Here is a 20,777-nt window from a genome sequence, read left to right as displayed (position 1 = left end):
TCTTTCCTTATCTGATGTTTGCGAACATGTATTCTTCCTTTTATAATCCTCTTCATTCTCCAGCTTCCCCTTCACCGGTCCACATGGTGATCCATTTGTCTGTGTATTGCTGTTGTATTGCATTGGCCAGACTGTTAATTGTCATCATTTAGTTGTTGGTGAACCTACTGTTTTAAATCATGAGTAAATATTTACTCTTCTTTTGTGCACTTTCGTGTGTCTACAGGCTCCTGCTCCTTCGACAGGCCCAGATCTTCCTCTGTTGACCTTCTCATTAACTCATCAGCCTCTATTGAACTAAGCAGCTCTTCCCAGTCTAAGACATGCATCCACAGAAATAAAGAACTGGACCAAATAGAAGAGGCATCTTATCTGGTTATTGGAAGAGGAAGGATGCCAAATGAAGTGGACTATGTTAACTACCCATCAAAAGATAATGCAATCAGCAAATCAAGGATCATCTCAACAAGAACAGATGAATTGTCCTACAGTTCCCCTTCTATGAACAGCCAGATGAGAACGGATAAACCAGAAACTTCATCAAACAGCACAATGTTCACAGTGGCACCATCAGTCTCCTCATCGTCCTCTTCTGCACTTTCATCTGCAGCTCCTCGTTCCCCTGTCAGTGTAGACTGTGTGTTGACAAGTCCAGGTTATTTGCAAGATAGCACCATCTCTAGACTCATTGATGCTGTGTCTTTAGACAATGAACAAGACACATGCGATTCTATCTCCGCTCTGATTGGCCAGTTCGATAGCACCGTGGATCAGAATGATTTTGCATTATCTCATGATCGAACCCCGTCCCATCACTCAAACTTCAGGCCTTCCACAGGGAAAGTATTACAAGATCTCAGATCTCCTCTCAAGAGTCCTATTCAAAAGGATTATCCAGTCAGTCCTCAAAAGGAAGCTCAGAGAACAAATCATGTTCTTTCCCCGTGCAAAACTTCCCATACAAACCCACCTCTTCAGACTCACTTTTCCAGCCCTGAAACTGCTGAGCTTGAAGAGGTCTATACTATTCTGGATGAAGAGGTCCTATCACCTGTATCAGTGTACAACCTGAAGAAACAGACAGTCAGTGTTCAGGCAGATGGTACGGAAAGCACCCCATCAAACACCTTAGGGTCCTCACCAGCAAAACTCAATCAGTGTTTAGGTAAAGGCCATTTGCAAATAAAGAAAAGTGGAAGCGTAGAAGTTGAGCAGGAGGAAGAGAGTGTGTATGAGGAGGTGTACGATCCCCCAGTACTAACATCAGAGCGAGAGCGAGATACTTCCACAGCAAACATGGGCTTGTCATTAAATGACAAATGTTACCAGGATTTCTATGACTCAGCTGAAAATGGTTTTACAGAGGTAGAAATTAATGTTGATGAGGACCCATTAGAGAGGATTTTGGCATCACCGCGACATTGCAGCCCATGGAAGGGACTCACAAGTCCAACCAAACGACATGCTATTTACCAAAACACTGACACAGCTACCAGTTACTTCCATCAAAAGAAGCCTGCGTCATTCTGTGACCCCCAGCAGCAGCCTCTTTCCCATGTGTCTCATGTACCGTTTCCACAACATTCCTCTCCAATGAATCAAGCCTCATACAAACTGCCCAGTGACCATCAACATCAGACAAACTCTCAACCTTCTTCCTTCCACAAACCTGTAGACTGTAGGTCCTACGAATCTAGTCCATTCCATCTGAACAGCTACCCTGTTCCCCGAAGCTATCATGACAATGGCAGTGACAAGAGAGATTTTAACAGGCCTTACACGCAACAAAGAAACTATTGTGGCAGCCAGATGCTAAACAAATCTAACCAAGATAGAATAGGATATAAAGAGATGGAAAGAGAGTCTGTAAGATGCTTCCAAAATGGTTCCTCCTCTGCTGAAAATCTCCCAGGCCACTCTGCAGTATCTGTTAACACATGTAGGGACAAAGCTCTATCTTCTCCTTTTTCTGAGGTTGATGCAATGTACAGTCATGTCGACTACAACCGCATCACACCCACATCAGAGGCCTCGGCTCTTCACAAACCTCATCCACATAGACAAAGTCAAACACAGTCATACACAGCAAAGCAGCCATGGAGCCAAACTGTTTCACTTTATAATAATAGACATCAGTCACAGCCTGAAAATAGATATTCACTGAAGATGACTTTAGGTCCTTCCTCAACTTGTTCCCCATCTAATCCCAAAGACACAGCACCAGGTCAATGTAAGTCCAAGTCTCTGGGAGATCTGACCTCTGAAGACATATCATGCAACTTCCAGAGCAAATATAATATTATTAGTCGGAGTTTTATCACGCCCCAAATGAGGAAGCAGAGGATGATGGGTGCCACGGGGACAGTATCTTTACAGTCACAGTCTTGTGATCCACTTACTGCACAACTTCGCAAGCTGGTCAGTCTGGAAGGGGATGACAACGACAGAGACAGGCCTCAGTCTCCACAGCTGCATCAGGAAGCAAAATCCTCAGCATCCCAACAAGATGCAAGTAACTTAGCCCCATGTGCTCCTGAGAACGTAGAGGGTTCCCCACCACTTCTCACCCGTCGTCTGTCTTCTCGCAGCCAAAGCCGAGTACGTCACATCAACAGCCGTGCCCGCGAAAGACAGCAAGAGGCCCTAAAACCCCGGGCCGGCGTACTGATAAGTAATACCGCCAGCATCGGTGGGGTGGTATTAAGAAATAAACCGGCTTCACAAAATCCACCAGCTAACCGTCACTCTACTGGTTCTTACATAGCAGGCTATCTTGGTCGTGTGGAGGACAGGGGGCTTCCTGAAGGAGCTTGTACGTCATTGCGTTACGGAAATGGGGATCACTATGGAGACCGTTATTATACAGATGACTCTCTTCCAACTCCAAACTCCTCGCATTCTGCGTCGGAACCTGAGGTGTACTTTCTACTTCGACTGTAGCTCTGACTATAATGTAAACTGAGCTTAAGGATCAAGTAGTGGTTCTTCATGTTCAGTTTCATCGCAAGACATGTGAATAAGGGAATGAATATTTACCAGTCTTTGTTCTCATGTGGTCAGGGCAGTAGTTTACCCTCAATACAGTTAAAGAAATCCTATTCAGTGACTATTTCTGGAAGACAGTATAGTCTGTACGATATTAATTAAACATCACATGTGATCCATGGTTGGATGTGACAGCATGGATTTATGTATGAAATGTGTGTCTATTCAGTGAATGGTCTTTCTAGTCTGGCAGTGTATTGTTGATATTCTGCTTAATGTGTAAATGTAATCGGGAACTTGGATTCCTTCTTATTGGGTTCCTAGACTGATTGTACAGATACTTGTTATCTTTGTCCTTGTGATTTACTGTCAAAATGCGTACACTGACTATGAAGCAAAAAGAAGAAGAAGAAGAAAAAAAATGATAAATTGGTTTCAAGCTGAGAGGGAATGTTTTTTTTTTGTATCATATGAATGTGTAGTATAGTCAAAGAGCCACTTTTATTATATTGGATTCATATTTTCAAATATTAAATTTAAGTCTTCCTTCCTTTTCAGTGGTACTTCTTTGTTTGTGTTGTGTGTAAATATTCTTTTCATTGTTTTTATTTTAAGATGGGTTTTACTCAAGATCCAGTTCTAATTGTACATTTACATGTATGTTTGTGCATGTTACCTGTGAACATGTCAAGCATGACTATGCACCAGTTTATACAATAGATGTTGCATTGCTCAACATTTGCACAATAATAGTTGCATTGGATACAACAGAGGACATAGGCTTGCTTGTATTGGGTGCAATACAGTACATAAACCTCCCTGCTTGGACTTGTTGCTCTCTGTGATTTGTAGACTTTAAAAACATAATTGAAAATTTTAAAGATTTGGAGTTTAAAGGTTTTTATTTTTGTAATTGCTTTGATACAAACTGCAAAATAATTTCTTGTTGGTTCTGGTTTATTATTTTATTTTGTATATCTAAATGGTAAAAAAAAAAGAGTAACAAACGTACAGGGCCATGCTAAGGAAGGGACTGTGGTAAAACTGCAGTTTTTCTATTATTGTTTCAGTGTTAAATCATCCTTTTTTTTCTTTGTATTGCTGCTCATCAGAGGACTGTGAGCATTTTCCTACCAATGCAATAAAATTCTGCAATATTTGATTTCAACACATTTCATGTTTTTTCTGCTCTGTTCTGTTAAATAACAATAAAGTTTGACACAATAAAATGTTGATGCAAAGTTAAAATTTTATTCACTGTGCATCACAAACATCCTAATGTATTCCCATGCACCTTATGCATAATTGGATGTAATTGCTCGTGAAATTACTTTAATGGAGCTCACAGATGGCACACCTGTTGCTCTGCGTTTGCAAATCCCTGTACTGATGCAACCTCGACTGCCTCTATACTGATACTGATATCACAGTAACCCTCCTGACCTTAGCTCATTCAAATGACATCATTTATATTTTTGTATGTAAAACTCTATGCACACACACACACACACACACACACACACACACACACACATACACATTTCTATGGGATCAGGAAACATTGCATTGATTTAAATTAATTTCTTGGTCACTTGGTCATCCTTAATTGTGAACACAACAGGCCTACTCCAATAAACTGTGAACATAGTAAATATATTAACATCACATAATAACTCACCCTTGTAGAAGAAAAACTGCGATTTCACCATCAATCTCATAAACATTCTTTTCATTTACAGCTGTGTCCAGTGGTGAAAACAACAGTGCTCCTAGCTTTTATCACTTTGTCACTTTCTTTAACTCTAAAAGTGGTTTCTTAGTGTTTTTAATCTCCCAGTTCATCACTTTTTGTCATGTTAGTTTTCCTCACCATAGGAGATCGAGTCTGTTTGACCATCAGTATAAGGCAGTTCATATTTCTACAATCCAATACATTGACATTCTCTTAACTGACAGCTCTTAGCAACTTGCCCCCCAAAAGAAGTTCAGACCCATAAGTTTGTGTGAAAACAGATTTTCATCCTTATAATACATGTATCTGATGTTTACACAGACCTGGGTTAAGTGCATTTGGTTTCACTTCACTATGTATCCCCTAATAATTTTGAAGAAATGAAACTTGATGAATAATAATGAGGAGAACGGAACATTTTTAGTTTCTTTTTGTCGCATTATCAGAGGATCAAACGTTTGCATCCACTTTGGTGACATTGCCTTTAATTACTGTGTATCAGTCACTGAGTAACAATCTTCAACAAGCTTCATACCACACTCTGGCCGAGAACTTGTCAACTGTGTCTGGTTTGTGTGCCCTTGCACAAGCTGGCCTTAAACATTTTCTATTGAATTAAGGACAGAATTATGTGAAGGTCTATCCAAAAAATGTACTACGGCCTTATACCACATTTTGCTATTTTAGGATTATTGCATTCTTGTTTAGTTGTTTGCGTGAAATTTTTAAAATCTAACATAATTCTTCTTCATGTTGCCACATGTTTTATGAATTGAAGTCTTTCATCTAGGAAAATGAGTTTACGAGTCACCAACTTTCATTGCCTTCCTTCCTACCTCTCCTCTATATTATGGCCATAAAGTTCTACTTTTGCTTCATCTGACCAGGGAACATCCCTCCAAAAGGTAAGATCTATATGGCAAAGTTGAGGCCTTATATGTCTATGTTCTTGGCTTCCTCTTTGGCCTCCTAGGTTATGACAACACAGATAGACAAGTACAGATATATTTGCACTATTCATCATCAGCATCCTTCTTCAGTTCCTTGACTCCTGTCCTGAGAAGCTTTTCAGTCTACTGCACCAGATTGCATTCATCTTTGGAAGTCAGTCCACATCAGCTTCCTGAATGATTCTATGGTGTTTATATATGTGCAGAAATGTTGAAATGTTTCAGAGTTTCTACCAGGGACAAACCAGACTCATAAGTGTATGATGTTTGTAAAGGGGTTATATGTAGTGCTGCTTTCCCAAATTATCAGCAGCTGGTGGAAGTCACATACCAGAACACAGGACTACCACCAACTACTAAAACACCAACAGATTAATGTTATGTATCCACAGACTGGATCACTCCTTTTAGAGCTGTGTTCAGTAGTGAAAATAACTGTACTTCCAGCTTATATCATTTTCTCACTTTCTTTGACTTTAAAAGGCATTACTCCGCCCAGTGGAGGCAGGGGGTGTTGTTTTTGGTTCAGTTTGTTTTGTTTGTTTGATTCTTTGTTTGACTGTTAACACTCTAGCCGCAAGATTATTGGTTGAATTCATACCAAATTGGGTTTATAGATTGCCAGTGACCTAGAATAGATCTGATTACATTTTGGGAACAGTACGTCAAAGTTCAAAATTTTTTAAGAATTTCTAAAATCTTTATTTTTTTCCCATTTACATATAATGGGCAACATTTCAAATGTCTGTAGCAGCAAAACTATTGGTTGAATTCATACCAAATTGGGTTCATAGATTGCCAGTGACCGAGACTACATGTCATTACATTTTGGGAAAAGTAGATCAAAATTTCAATTTTTTAGGAATTTTTAAAATCTTTTTTATTTTACCCATTTGCATATAATGGGCAAAATCTCCAATGTCTGTGGCAGGAAAGCTATTGGTTGAATTCATACCAAATTGGGGTGATAGATTTCCAGTGACCCAGAATAAATGTGGTTACATTTTGGGAAAAGTAGATCAAAGTTCCAATTTTTTTTAATGAATTTTAAAATATCTTTTTTCTTCTCTCATTTACCTGTAATGGGCGAAATTTCAAATGTCTATGAAAACATCCATTTTGTTTCAATTATCTTCAAACTTGGCACATATATAGAGGCAATTGATATGCTGACATCAGCATAGGCATAGACATGATGAACAGCTGGCTCAATGCTAAAATAAGCTACAATAAGTGCAGGGGAGGGGGTGCTGTGCCTGGTACCACTTGTTTCTTTATTCTTGGTTCTTGGGTCTTGGTTTGTTAATTCTTAATTCACTTGGTTCTCATCCCATCTTGTCACTTTCTGAGGCTCACTACTCCCTCTAGTGGTCACATAAATCCTTTGGACCATTAGTATGAGGCAGTACATATACCACTATAACGCAGTACACCCACATCCTTTGCATAACTTCAGAGACATTTATTCTAAACACTCTAGTGAGAATTTTAGGTGATTTGTTAATATTTGAAAAAGGAAATACAACCTATAGCCCTTCCAGTTCTTTTTTCTAAGATTTTTTTCTGAGCAAAACACCCAATCTGTGAGTGATGTTCCCAGCTGACTCCCAGTAATGACAATTAGACTGCCTAAAGGTTATAAGATAAGATAAGACTTTATGCATCCCACCATGAGGAAATTTCACAGTTGGCAGAAGTAAGTTATAAAAAAATAAAGTGCGGAGAAGACATGCTGAAAATATTCAGTGTGAAACATGAAATACAAAGAGAAAAAAGAAATCTGCAAATATTTATATAAATTTAGACTTAAATAATATTTGCATATTTTAAACATAAAATTGGCTCATCAACTTTCAGAAACCTCTAGTCATAATATGACTGTGTAAAAGTACATGCACACACACATTATAATTGCTCACGTGTTCACTCTACAGCGCAGTGAACATGTGGCTCAGGTTTACGTCACTTGTTTTTCCTTCTTGTGAATCTTTTTTGTTATAAAAACTCACATCAACACTTCACTTTAGCAGAATGGAGGGGGTGTGATTCATGTATATGGATAGATATAAATGATATGAATGTTTATGTTCTGACACCATTTTAACAAAATGAAACATATTTTTATGTATATGTGCTTTCTTTTTGCAGATAGCTGATGAAATATTTTATTTGTCTTTGATGATTAGATGAATGTTGTCTGAGGATTTTAACCATTTTTCCTGTGCTTGTCACACTGTCAGATTTGATATCAGTTTTTGTTTTTTATACCTCATATTCTTTTTTATTATTATTATTTTTTTTAACTTTAGGATAACTTTTATGTCTATGTTCAAGGTCCAAACCAGCTACATCCATGTCTTGTTTTGTCTGGTTCTTGACTCCATGGTCCTCCTCATCCTTCCCTCTGCTGCTTCTCACTGTACTGAGCAGACAGATTGGACTGGAGGGGGTTCAGCCAACACTATGCTCTCAATGGAGTCCACAGAGTAACAAGGGCCTTTCACTGGATGGTGACGTGATTATTGGCGGGTTATTCAGCCTCTCTTACATGACTTCAGCTACAGTGCAGGACTTCACAGAGAAGCCATATCATAAACCTTGCAAAGGGTAACATTTTCAAAATAATCCATTAGCTTACTGATTTGACAGTTTGGTGTCCATGTGTTTGTTTTTGTATGTATTTATTTTTGTTGTGCTATTACATATCTGTGGAAATGAAGAAAACACATGTAATGATCAACTCCTATTCAATTCCAACTATTCCAACTTGTATTTGGCTAAAAGGTATTTAATTCCCAAATACTTTTTTTTCTCTCACTGTCTCAGTTTCGACCCACCAACAATAAGACTCATCCATGCGATGATATTTGCAGTGGAGGAGATAAACCATAATAGCTCTCTGTTGCAAGGAGTCAAGCTGGGTTACCATATACTGAATAGCTGTGGCCGATACCCTTGGGCTCTGCAGGCAGTTCTGTCACTTATTGGAGGAGACGAACACAGCTGCAACTTAACTGTTTCTACTCCCCAGCCTGCAGCGAATGAACAAACTGAGGAGAAAACAGGTATGACTGGATATTCACATAGTGAACTGAATATGCAAAAAGTTTGACATGGTTATAGTGTATGGAAATGAATGATGTTTTCAGGTAATCATATTATTGTCATCAGGTGGTCAGTCTGTTCCTTTGCTCATTGGTGCTGCTTCATCCGGAACAGCAAAAGTATTGTCCAGAGTATTGGCACCTCTCTCTGTACCACTTGTGAGTTTTACACAGTAAAATTTAACCTCTGATGAAACCCTGTCATCAGCCATTTCTTTTTCTTTTTCCTTCAGATCAGCTTCATAGCGAGTTGCCCTTGTCTCAGTGACAGGCATAAATTCCCAAGTTTTTTCAGAACAATCCCCAGTGATATTTACCAAGCAAGAGCCATGGCACAACTGGCTATACGCTTCAAATGGGCCTGGGTTGGAGCAGTGATAGTAAACACTGATTACGGTCATTTGGCTTTACAGGTGTATATGTATATGCTTACCTCTTGTATTTATGCATCTCTTTGAAATACACTAATGCATTTCATGTGTACAGTAGACATGACAACAATCAAATACTCGTTGTTTCAGACGTTCCAAAAAGAGACTCAAGGAAAGGGAGTCTGTGTTGATTTTGTACAGATTGTCAACCGACAAACAATCATGAATGATGCCAAAAAAGCAGCAATTACAATTGAAGTTTCAACTGCAAGGGTGATACTGATTTTTTGCTGGTATACAGATGTAGAGAAAGTTTTTCTTGCATTGGCTGAGAGAAATGTAAGTGAATACTTGAAATATGTATATCCAATTTGGACCATTGTTAAAAAAAAAAAAACGCCCCCCCCCCAAAAAAAAAAAAAAAAAAAAAAAATGTGAGCAGTGTTGCATGTTATAATGTACGTTAGTGTCCTCTCATTACAGGTGACTGACAGACAGTTTCTGGCCAGTGAGGCCTGGAGCACCAGTGATGACCTGATACAAAATCTTGCCATCTCTAAGTTGTCAAGTGGTGTTGTTGGTGTGGCCATACGCAGTTCAACAATACCTGGATTTAAAAATTATCTCAGAAGTTTAAACCCATATAATCATCCTGACAATGTGTTTATAAGAGAATTATGGGAAAGAGAGTTTGGATGTAGTCCTGAAGCTACACAATCCCATAAAGCACCTCTTGACTCACATTCTTCTTCATTAAAATCTGACTATCCATCAAATTCTTCTACTTCATTTCTTGATAATAAGTCTCTTCCAAAATCTTCTCTGCCACCCTGCACTGGGACAGAGTCTCTGGAGGATGTGCAGGATGTCTTTACTGACATGTCTCAGCTAAGGGAAACATATAATGTGTATCTTGCTGTTTATGCAGCAGCTCACGCCCTTCACAGTCTTCTCTCCTGCCCAAACAGAGACAGTCCTACGAACAACAGCTCCACCTGCTCCTCTGCAAAACACATCAAACCCAGAGAGGTAAAATCATCTATTACATAACAGTTATGGATAACAGTCAGAGATAACTGTTGAGGCCCCAACTAACTAACATTAGAGTCATGGCCAAAAGTTTTGGAGTCACAACAGTTCTGTCAAAATTGTCTGCTGTTTTGTCTTTTTTTTTTTTTTTCTAATCTGTACTGAAGAACAATTAGAAGCATTATATAAGTTTCAAACATTTTACTAACAAATAAATCACATTTAAGCATTCATTTGTGCCTTTCCCAGAACCTGTGATATGTACATACATTTCTTTCATGGAAAATGGTGACATGCTTGAATTAATTAGCATAATATTTTCTTTGTTTCAGCTTTTGCAGCACTTGAACAAAGTAAATATTTCCACACCACATGGAGAAATGTTCTATTTCCAAGGAGCTGATATTCCTGCAAAGTATGACCTTGTCAACTGGCAGAAAACCCCTGAGGGTTCACTTAAACTTGTGTTGATTGGTCATGTGGATGAGTTTAATGTCCACCTAAACGAGTCAGTTATCCAGTGGAACACAGGGTCCAATGAGGTATTCGGATGAACAGGAAGTTCAATTACATGCTTACTGTGTCAATTCAAAAGAGCATGTTCATGAAAACATTATTTCACATAATTTCCAGGTTCCTGTCTCAGTGTGCAGTCAGAGTTGTCCCCCAGGTACCCGAAAGGCCAACAGGAAAGGAGAACCTGTTTGCTGCTTTGACTGTATTCCATGTGGAGAAGGAGAAATTAGTAATATAACAGGTTCCCTCCACTGTCAACATTGTCCATCTGAGTTTTGGTCCAATACTGAGCGAACTGTCTGTATCCGTCGTCAGATCGATTTTCTATCCTTTAATGAAACACTGGGCATTACTCTGACTACAGTAGCTGTGTCTGGTGCAGTGGTGACAATAGTTGTATTTGTAGTTTTTCTTTATAATCGTCGCACACCAATGGTAAGATTGGATATGAAATTTGATCTTGATTTCTTTGTTATAAACAAATAGGCCAGTGATTGTATTAAAACTGTTTGAACTTTTACTTTAAGGTTCGAGCCAATAACTCAGAGCTGAGTTCCTTCTTCTTCTGTCACTGAAGCTCTGCTTCCTGTGTTCTCTGGTGTTCATTGGTCGTCCATCAGTCTGGTCTTGTCGGTTCCAGCAGGCAGCCTTTGGGATCAGCTTTGTACTTTGTGTTTCCTGTCTTCTGGTGAAGACCATGGTGGTTCTGGCAGCTTTCCGCTCAGCTCGTCCCGGTGCTGCAGCTTTGATGAAGTGGTTTGGTCCAGGTCTACAGAGAGGAAGTGTCTGCCTGTTCACCAGTGTACAGGTGAGAACCATGTTTTTGAGGGAATGAGGGATGAAAATGATGTTGCTGTTGTAGAATGTTGCATAATTTATATTGTTTCATTTAAATGTGTTCTTTTTCCAAGATCATCATCTGCATCATATGGTTGTTGCTCAGTCCACCAGTACCTCACAAAGATTTGGGCATTCAAGGTTCAAAAGTCACGTTGAAGTGTGCCATGGCCTCTGTGGTGGGCTTCTCTCTGGTTCTGGGCTACATCGGTCTGCTGGCCTGCACCTGCCTCCTCTTGGCTTTTCTTGCCAGGAAACTCCCTGACAACTTCAATGAGGCCAAACTGATCACTTTCAGCATGCTGATATTTTGTGCTGTTTGGGTGGCCTTTGTCCCTGCTTATGTTAGCTCTCCTGGGAAATATGTGGTTGCTGTTGAGATTTTTGCAATCCTGGCCTCTAGTTATGGTTTACTGTTCTGTATCTTTGCCCCAAAATGTTACATTATTCTACTGAGGCCTGAGAAAAACACTAAGAAACACCTGATGGGTAGATAACTGTCTTCATGTGGACATTGGATTTTACATTTTTATCAAAAAAAAAAAAAAAAAAAAAAGACATTCAAACACATTTGTAAATGATCTGTTTAATGATTAAAATAAATACGCTTCTGCCTGGATCATCCACATGGACATGTCATACATTAATTTCATTTCTCTGCATAACAAATGTGAATAAGTGTTCTAGTAATACAGTGGAGTAATTTTTCCTCTGTCACATCTTTGTTATTTGCTTTATGCAAGAGAAACTTTGAATGGCAAAACCAAGACAAATATATTTTGGATTCTTTTATTTCTCTTATAAGAGAGAAAAGAGAATAGAGTTGAATGAATTTAGTGGAGTTTAATGACTGGTTATTCATTTTTTAATCTTAGGAACATGTAGTGCATAAAGTCAGTGCCTAAATTTAGCACATAAATGCCATGCATAAAAAAACAGCCATCACCACAAGTAAAACAAAACAACCAACACACAGCTGACACAACAAAAATGAAACATATGATAAATGTCAAACATAATGGTGCAAATTATCATAAAATTCTCCACTTGGTCATTGTTATAACCTTTGGTGACAAATACTAATGGTAGTCTCACAGACACATAACAAGAAAATATACATTGTTGACCTTGAATTTACAGTGTTTGCAAAAGCAGCGTGCATACTATGATCATTTAGTTCAGATACAAAAGCTGTAGACATGGGAAGACTAAGTCAGTATCAGTGGTAAACAACACACATTTGTCAGCCAATAGGTCTGGGTACAACAGGCGTATCACAAATATTTAATAGGTTTTGTACAGAGATGACATGTCATAATATATTCACCAATTCAGGAAACAGTTCACCAGGCAAATCATTCCACGCATAAAGGCTATACACTCCTGTTTTTTCTCTATGTCATATCATGTCATGCATCAACTTGAGGGAGACGTAAAAAAGGCACAGTGGCTTCTTGTAGCTTTGGCAAGAATTGTGCCTTATCGCACCAAACTACATGTGTAACTAAACTGAAACAAAGCTTTCATATAACATACATTATGTAACACCATGGGTTACTTCTTCCTGTCTTGCTCCTCTTCTTACATCACTGTCAGGCCTATTTACATGGACCCTAACTGACTGAAAGAAATCCATCTCTGCTGTGGATTTTTGTGACTTCACCTTTATTTTAAAGTCAAACACAAAACAACCAGAAAAGTGAAAGCTTTTACTGGTACTAGGATTTTAGATTTTGCATATTTATATATTTCCTGTAAATTCAGGTATGCACTATATACACTATGTGATTTCTGGGCTGTCCCAAACAACAGATGACAAAACACAGCAATGATTTGGTTGTAAGTAAACAATGTTGGCTGGTGGTGTAGTGATTACCATATCTGTGTCACAGACAGAAGGTTCTGTGTCCAGTTCCTCATCAGAATGGGGCCTTTCTGTGTTAAGTTTACCTTTTTTATCCATCCTGCATTGGTTTCCACCGGCCCTCCAGTTTCCCCTGCCATTAAAAACACTTATACATAGGCTAATTCTACTGTGACTACAGTTGACCAAAGGATTGATAACTAGAAGCATTCGGAGAGTGCAGACCTCCGCCAAGGCAGATCAGTGCCCCCCCCCTTGTCTGTCTGTCTGTCTGTCCGTGTGCAAGATAACTCAAAAAATTATGGACGGATTTGGATGGAAATTTCAGAAAATGTTGATACTGGCACAAGGAACAAATAATTAAATTTTGGTGGTGATCAGGGGTGGGGGGCACATATCTGCCTTGGTAGGAGGTCTGTGCTTTACGAGTGCTTTTCTAGAAAAGAGAGCACAGACCTCCGCCAAGGCAGATCAGTGGCCCCCCTACCCCACCACTCCCGATCACCACCAAAATTGAATCATTTGTTCCTTGTGCCAGTATCAACATTTCCTGAAATTTTCATCCAAATCCGTCCTCAACTTTTTGAGTTATCTTGCACACAGACAGACAGACAGACACAGACAGACAGACAGACAGACAGACAAACGAACGCCGACAAAAACATAACCTCCTTGGCGGAGGAAAATATGTGAAGATGGCCCCATGTGCCATCAACTGCAGCTCACTGCTCCAAGAACATTTACATTCACTTGTGCCATTGGAATGACTCCATAAGGATTATTATTGTTTCTGTCCCTTTTCAACCCTTCTGTCAGGCCATCTACATTGCTTGTAATGTTAGTATTGTTAAAACAGGCATTTCAACAAACTGATATGGTTGAGATATGCCCTAGATTACACCAGAATAAAGAAAAACAAAAAACATTTTTTGTTTTTGTGAAACATGATGATACACACGCACACACACTTTTACACATGATAGTTGTTTACATGCTATCACACTAGAGAGGGATAATTTTTGCTCATGTGATTATGTCATCTGTTTTTCTTTCTTGTAAAAGCAAGAGCATCTTTTATAAAAGCTCACATCTACTCTGTCCTTGGGCAGATAGGGTTAGAGATAGATAAATGATCTGGTGATAGGAGCAGCATTTTCATAAACTAGTAATGCATGTCTTTTTATTAGCCCCTTTTCTCTCTGCAGGTAAACAATAAGATGTTATATTTGATTTGGAGATGTTAGGTTTTTACAGAGTTTGTTTTTTGCAGAGTGTCTGATGCCATCTGTAGGGTATTTAACCATTTTTTCCCTGTACTTGTTGAACTCAATTGTCAGGTTTGGTGTGGTAAGTCATTTTTGCTTGTATACAAACTGAATTTATCTGACTTTGGATTGATACATGTGTTGTCTTAAAATAGGTTATTTTTATTTTAAATTTCCAGATCAGCTACATCCATGTCTTGGTTTCTCTGGTTTGTGACTCCATGGTCCTCCTCATCCTTCCCTCTGCTGCTTCTCACTGTACTGAGCAGACAAATAGGACTGGAAGGAGTTCAGGCATCAGTGTGTTCCCGATGGGAAACACACACCAACATGGGCCTCTTTCAGGGTGGTGATGTGATAATAGGGGGTCTTTTTAACCTCTATTTCATGTCTTCATTAACAGAGCAGGACTTCAATAAAAAACCATATTATGACAGTTGCATTAGGTAAAATTTTATCACAGCATGTACCATGATGTGTCTTTCATTTTTTAGTTATTTCACAGTATTATATCCATGTGTTTGTGTTTGTATGTATTAATTTTCCTTGTGCTATGACATGTTGAAATACAGAAAAAAAATTTCAAAGATTGAAAATTGTAATACAATTTTATTTACTGAAGTTATTCATTAATATATAGGCTATATTGATATAACTGTTTGATACTTTTATTGATACATACAGATATGGCCGTTGTTTAGCAATTTCAAATTTGTATGTATAAATATTTATTTTTATTTCTCATTGATAACTGCTGTGACTGGTTAAAACGTATTTAACTCCCTAACACTTTTGCCTCTCATTGTTTTAGTTTCAGACCATACACACTGAGATATATTCATGCTATGGTATTTGCGGTGGAGGAGATAAATCGTAACAACAGTTTGCTGCAAGGAGTGAAGCTGGGTTACCGTATACTGAATAGCTGTGGCCTGTACCCTTGGGCTCTGCAGGCAGCTCTGATATTGGTTGGAGGAGATGCACGCAGCTGCAGCACAAATGTTTCTGCTATTCAGTCTGCAAATAATGAGGGAACTGAGGAGAAAACAGGTGAAAAAAAATATTTTTAAAAGTCTGTAACTCAAGGTACGGAAGCCGAGAATGGCCATGGACATACATATTTTATGGTTATCTTGTGATAACGTACTAATTACTTTATCTCAAGATAACAAACTTTGTTTTCTCGTAGTTACCGTAACTTGCTATAAGTTGTTGAATGTGTGTTCTGCTCTGTACAACACATGTGAAAGCTGCAATGTGGAGGATGTGGTTCTTGCTTGCATCTAGGTCCTGTATAAGGTTCTTATTATGAAGTAACAAAATAAATTTATTTGTTATCACGAAAAAATGATCTTTGTTGTGTTGAGAAAACAAATTAATTAATTTGTTAACGTCAGATAACAACCATAAAATAATATATAAATCCACAGCTATTCTTGGCTTCTGTATCAAGGATTACAGAATGTGCCAAATAAAAATTTAGATGTATAATCACAGATGTCTTTATTTAATCATATATTTGATGTTTTCATCAGGTGGTCAGACTATTCCTTTGCTCATTGGAATTGCTTCAACATCAACAGCAGTAGTAGTGTCTGAAGTGTTGGCACCTCTATCTGTTCCAATTGTGAGTTTTATTTGTCACAGTAAAAAATAAGGACACTTTTTGACACTTTTTAAAATCCTTTTCTTTTTCCTTCAGATTAGCTACAGAGCAAGTTGCCCTTGTCTTAGTAACAGGCACAAATTTCCAAGTTTTTTCAGAACAATGCAAAATAGCATGTACCTAACTCAAGCCATGGCACAACTGGCTATACGCTTCAAATGGGCCTGGGTTGGAGTGGTGATAACAAACAACGATTACGGGCATTCCGCTTTACAGGTGTATATGTATATGCTTACCTTTAATATTTATGTATCTCTCTGAAATACATTAATGCATTTCATGTGTACAGTAGACATGACAACAATCAAATATTCCTTGTTTCAGACATTCCAAAAAGAGACTCAGGGAAAGGGGGTCTGTATTGATTTTGTACAGATTGTCAACAAACATGCAATCATGAATGATGCCAAAAAAGCAGCAATTACAATTGAAGCTTCAACTGCAAGGGTGATACTGATTTTTTGTTGGCATACAGATGTAAGGCAAATACTTCTTGCACTAGCTGAGAGAAATGTAAGTGAATATTTGAAATCTGTAAATCCAGTTGGGTTATTTGCCATGAATACATGTTTTAGCAAAGAAGATTGCTGACTGTGTTACATGTTGTAATGTACGTTAGTGTCCTCTCATTACAGGTGACTGACAGACAGTTTCTGGCCAGTGGGGCCTGGAGCACTAGTAATGAACTAATGCAAGATCTTGCCATCTCTAAGTTGTCAAGTGGTGTTGTTGGTGTGGCCATACGCAGTTCAACAATACCTGGATTTGAAAATTATCTCAGAAGTTTAAACCCATATAATCATCCAGACAATGTGTTTATAAGAGAATTATGGGAAAGAGAGTTTGGATGTAGTCTTGAAGCTACACAATCCCAGAAAGCACCTCTCTCCTCACATTCTTCTTCAATGAAATCTGACTATCCATCAAATTCTTCTACTTCATTTCCTGGTAATAATTCTCTTCCAAAATCTTCCCTACCACCCTGCACTGGGACAGAGTCTCTGGAGAAGATGCAGGATGTCTTTACTGACATGTCTCAGCTAAGGGAAACATATAATGTGTATCTTGCTGTTTATGCAGCAGCTCACGCCCTTCACAGCCTTCTCTCCTGCCCAAACAGAGACAGTCCTACGAACAACAGCTCCACCTGCTCCTCTGCAAAACACATCAAACCCAGAGAGGTAAAATAAGTCCATGTGTGCCATATATTTCTTAAAAGGGAAATTGTGACATGGATAGTGTACTTTGCATAATAAATAATTATTTTTCAGCTTTTACAGCACTTGAACAAAGTAAATATCTCCACACCACATGGAGAAATGTTTTACTTCCAAGGTGCTGATATTCCACCAAGGTTTGACATTATTAACTGGCAGAAAACCCCTGATGGTTCACTCAAATTTGTAGTGGTTGGTCAAGTGAATGAGTTTGGTATCCACCTAAATGAGTCAGTTATTCAGTGGAACACAGGATCCAGTGAGGTATACAGATTTCTCTGTAATACTGTAATTACATTGCTTGCTCTTGACTTGTCAGTTCACCAGGTTCCATCATTAAGAAGATGATTTATTATGATTTCCAGGTTCCTGTCTCAGTGTGCAGTAAGAGCTGTCCCCCAGGTACCCGAAAGGCCAACAGGAAAGGAGAACCTGTTTGCTGCTTTGACTGTATTCCATGTGGAGAAGGAGAAATTAGTAATATAACAGGTGAGGAAACTAAAATAGCAGAAAGCCATGTTTAACTGTGGAGAACAGATTTACTTTATTTTTATTTTTCTTCTCCAAGGTTCCCTCCACTGTGAACGTTGTCCATCTGAGTTTTGGTCCAATACTGAACGAACTGTCTGTATACGTCGTCAGACAGACTTCCTGTCCTTTAATGAAACACTGGGCATTACTCTGACTACAGTCGCTGTGTCTGGTGTCATAGTGACAACAGCTGTGTTTGTGGTTTTTCTGTACTACCGTCAAACACCTATGGTGAGACTGACTAGCAAACATTCAACCACTTGATTTGTTTTTTCTCATGAAAAAATGATGTGTGTTATTTCTGTCTGTTCATTCATTGTCATTTACCTTTAGGTCCGAGCCAACAACTCAGAGCTGAGTTTCCTTCTTCTTCTGTCACTGAAGCTCTGCTTCCTGTGTTCTCTGGTGTTCATTGGTCGTCCATCAGTCTGGTCTTGTCGGTTCCAGCAGGCAGCCTTTGGGATCAGCTTTGTACTTTGTGTTTCCTGTCTTCTGGTGAAGACCATGGTGGTTCTGGCAGCTTTCCGCTCGGCTCGTCCTGGTGCTGCAGCTTTGATGAAGTGGTTTGGTCCAGGTCTACAGAGAGGAAGTGTCTGCCTGTTCACCAGTGTACAGGTGAGAACAATGTTGTCTTTATACATATATATTTATACAATTACACATAAAAAATATAACCAAACCTTTTTTTTAAAATTAACATTTGTTGTAGATCATCATCTGCATCATATGGTTGTCTCTCAGTCCTCCAGTACCTCACCGTGACTTGGGTATCCAAGGGTCAAAGGTCACTTTGAAGTGTACCATGGCCTCTGTGGTGGGCTTCTCTCTGGTTCTGGGCTACATCGGTCTGCTGGCCTGCACCTGCCTCCTCTTGGCTTTTCTTGCCAGGAAACTCCCTGACAACTTCAATGAGGCCAAACTGATCACTTTCAGCATGCTGATATTTTGTGCTGTTTGGGTGGCCTTTGTCCCTGCTTATGTTAGCTCTCCTGGGAAATATGTGGTTGCTGTTGAGATTTTTGCAATCCTAGCCTCTAGTTATGGTTTATTGTTCTGTATCTTTGCCCCAAAATGCTTCATTATTCTTTTGAGGCCTGAGAAAAACACTAAGAAACACCTGATGGGTAGATAACTGTCTTCATGTGGACACTAAATTTTATATTTTAATCAATAAAATGTCACTGAAATTCTTTTGTAAATAATCTATTTAATGATTAGAATAATGATGTTTCTGCCTTGACTATCCACATGAACATGCCATATGTAAATTTTATTTCTCTGCTTAACAAATGTGAAAAATAAATGATATAGTAATACGGTGGGGGTGAGTTTTTGTATGTTACATATCTGTTATTTGCTTTAATGTGGGTGAGAATTTGCATGACACAACCAAGACAAATATATTTAAAGTTCATTTATTTCTCTAATATGAGAGAAATGAGTTAAATGAATTTTAGTGGAGTTTAATGACAGGTCATTCACATTTTAATCTTGGGAACATACAGTGCATAAAGTCAGTACCGAAATCCAGTTAAAGTGCAAGTCACCTTTAGTGTCAGCTTTGCCACATGTACAGCACACACAGAAAACTGAAATTCCAAAACTCTAAGGCCCACAGTGCAAAAAGCAACAAATCAACATAGTAAAAATATATATGTGATTAACATAGAATACAACTATAAACAGCAAGGAACTGAAAAGTAAACAAGTAAGTGGTGGTGGTGGACAGGGCCAAGTTTACTGGGGTTGTGAAAGATGAGGATGACTTCAGAGTTTCTGTATGTGTGTGTGTGTGTGTGTGTGTGTGTGTGTGTGTGTGTGTGTGTGTGTGTGTGTGTGTGTGTGTGTGTGTGTGTGGTAAAAGGCAAAGAGGGGTAAGAGCAGGGATGGAGTTTACCTTCCTGACAGCCTGGTGGATGAAGCTGTCCTTGACTTTGCTGGTCCTGGCCAGAAGACTCTGCGGTCTCCTTCTTGATGGCTGCAGACTGAGGAAGCTGTAAGATGAGTGAGTGAGATCTCTTGCAATATAGAGGGGAATACAGGAGTGAAACAGGCGATGCAGACACCGTACCACACAATGATGAAGCTGGTTAGAATGCCCTCAATGGTGCCACTGTAAAGGGTGTACATGAAGGGAGCTGAGACTCTAGCTCTTCTCTGCTTGTGGAGGAAGTACAGATGTTATTGAGTTTGGCCAGCGATACAGTGTTGTCAGTCCATGAGAGGTCCTCTGTGAAGTACACACCCAGAAACTTGGGATCTTGGAAGTGCTCGCCCTCTCCACAGCAGCATCATTGATGGTAAGAGCATCATGCTGGGTGTGTGCTCTCCTGAAGTCCACAACAATCTCTTTCATCTTATCAGTGCTCAAAGGGAGATCATTGTCTCTGCAGAGCAGTGCTTGGGCAGTCATGGGTCAGCAGAGTGAACAGTGGGGGGCTTAACATACATCCTTGGGGGGCCCCTGTGTTCACAGTGATGGTGCTGGATGTGCTGCTTACAACCTGTAATGCTTGTGGTCTTCCTGTCAGGAAGACCACAAGCCAGTTCCACATTGAGGTGTTGAGCCCCAGCTGGTCCAGTTCATGAATGAGCTGATGGGAGATGATTGTTGTGAATGCTGAACTAAATCACAAGCACTTTGATATATGTGTCTTTTTTATGTCCAGATGTGTGAGAGCTGAGTGGGGGCAGTGGAAATAGCGTCATC

The 20,777-nt window shown here is 39.1% G+C and overlaps 3 protein-coding genes across 3 annotated transcripts in view; all 3 read left to right on the top strand.

Annotated features, from left to right (window-relative positions):
- Nucleotides 1–4,157, top strand: part of LOC115431806 (1-phosphatidylinositol 4,5-bisphosphate phosphodiesterase eta-1-like) — a 73,588-nt gene extending 69,431 nt beyond the window's left edge. The window contains 1 exon segment of the mRNA XM_030152456.1: nucleotides 227–4,157. Within this exon segment, the coding sequence (XP_030008316.1) occupies nucleotides 227–2,940 (2,714 nt within the window). The 3' untranslated portion in view covers nucleotides 2,941–4,157.
- Nucleotides 4,158–8,020: 3,863 nt separating this feature from the next.
- Nucleotides 8,021–12,021, top strand: LOC115431129 (extracellular calcium-sensing receptor-like). Its single transcript, XM_030151369.1, is given in 11 exon segments — nucleotides 8,021–8,274; nucleotides 8,494–8,732; nucleotides 8,839–8,921; nucleotides 9,005–9,184; nucleotides 9,293–9,481; nucleotides 9,626–10,171; nucleotides 10,504–10,713; nucleotides 10,805–11,122; nucleotides 11,215–11,236; nucleotides 11,239–11,495; nucleotides 11,599–12,021. Coding segments are annotated over 11 exon segments (2,721 nt in total).
- Nucleotides 12,022–14,845: 2,824 nt separating this feature from the next.
- On the top strand, nucleotides 14,846–19,199 carry LOC115431817 (extracellular calcium-sensing receptor-like). The gene is made up of 12 exons (XM_030152467.1): nucleotides 14,846–15,099; nucleotides 15,465–15,609; nucleotides 16,197–16,280; nucleotides 16,356–16,535; nucleotides 16,644–16,832; nucleotides 16,955–17,166; nucleotides 17,308–17,500; nucleotides 17,591–17,800; nucleotides 17,902–18,025; nucleotides 18,105–18,298; nucleotides 18,401–18,682; nucleotides 18,777–19,199. Exons 1-12 carry the CDS (start codon nucleotides 14,846–14,848, stop codon nucleotides 19,197–19,199), a joined length of 2,490 nt encoding a protein of 829 aa, XP_030008327.1.
- Nucleotides 19,200–20,777: the final 1,578 nt, after the last annotated feature.

Source organism: Sphaeramia orbicularis, chromosome 13 (genome assembly GCF_902148855.1).
Source record: "Sphaeramia orbicularis chromosome 13, fSphaOr1.1, whole genome shotgun sequence".
NCBI lineage: Eukaryota > Metazoa > Chordata > Actinopteri > Kurtiformes > Apogonidae > Sphaeramia > Sphaeramia orbicularis.
Note: the sequence above shows the minus strand (reverse complement) of the source record. Positions and strands in the feature narration are given on the sequence as shown.

Bases quoted from the DNA above. Each gene is read 5' to 3' on its own strand.
- LOC115431817 (XM_030152467.1), top strand. From the start codon at position 14,846: ATGTCTTGGTTTCTCTGGTTTGTGACTCCATGGTCCTCCTCATCCTTC. The intron at 16,281-16,355 runs GTGAGTTTTATT...TTTTTCCTTCAG, and splicing joins CACCTCTATCTGTTCCAATT to ATTAGCTACAGAGCAAGTTG. The intron at 16,536-16,643 runs GTGTATATGTAT...TCCTTGTTTCAG, and splicing joins ACGGGCATTCCGCTTTACAG to ACATTCCAAAAAGAGACTCA.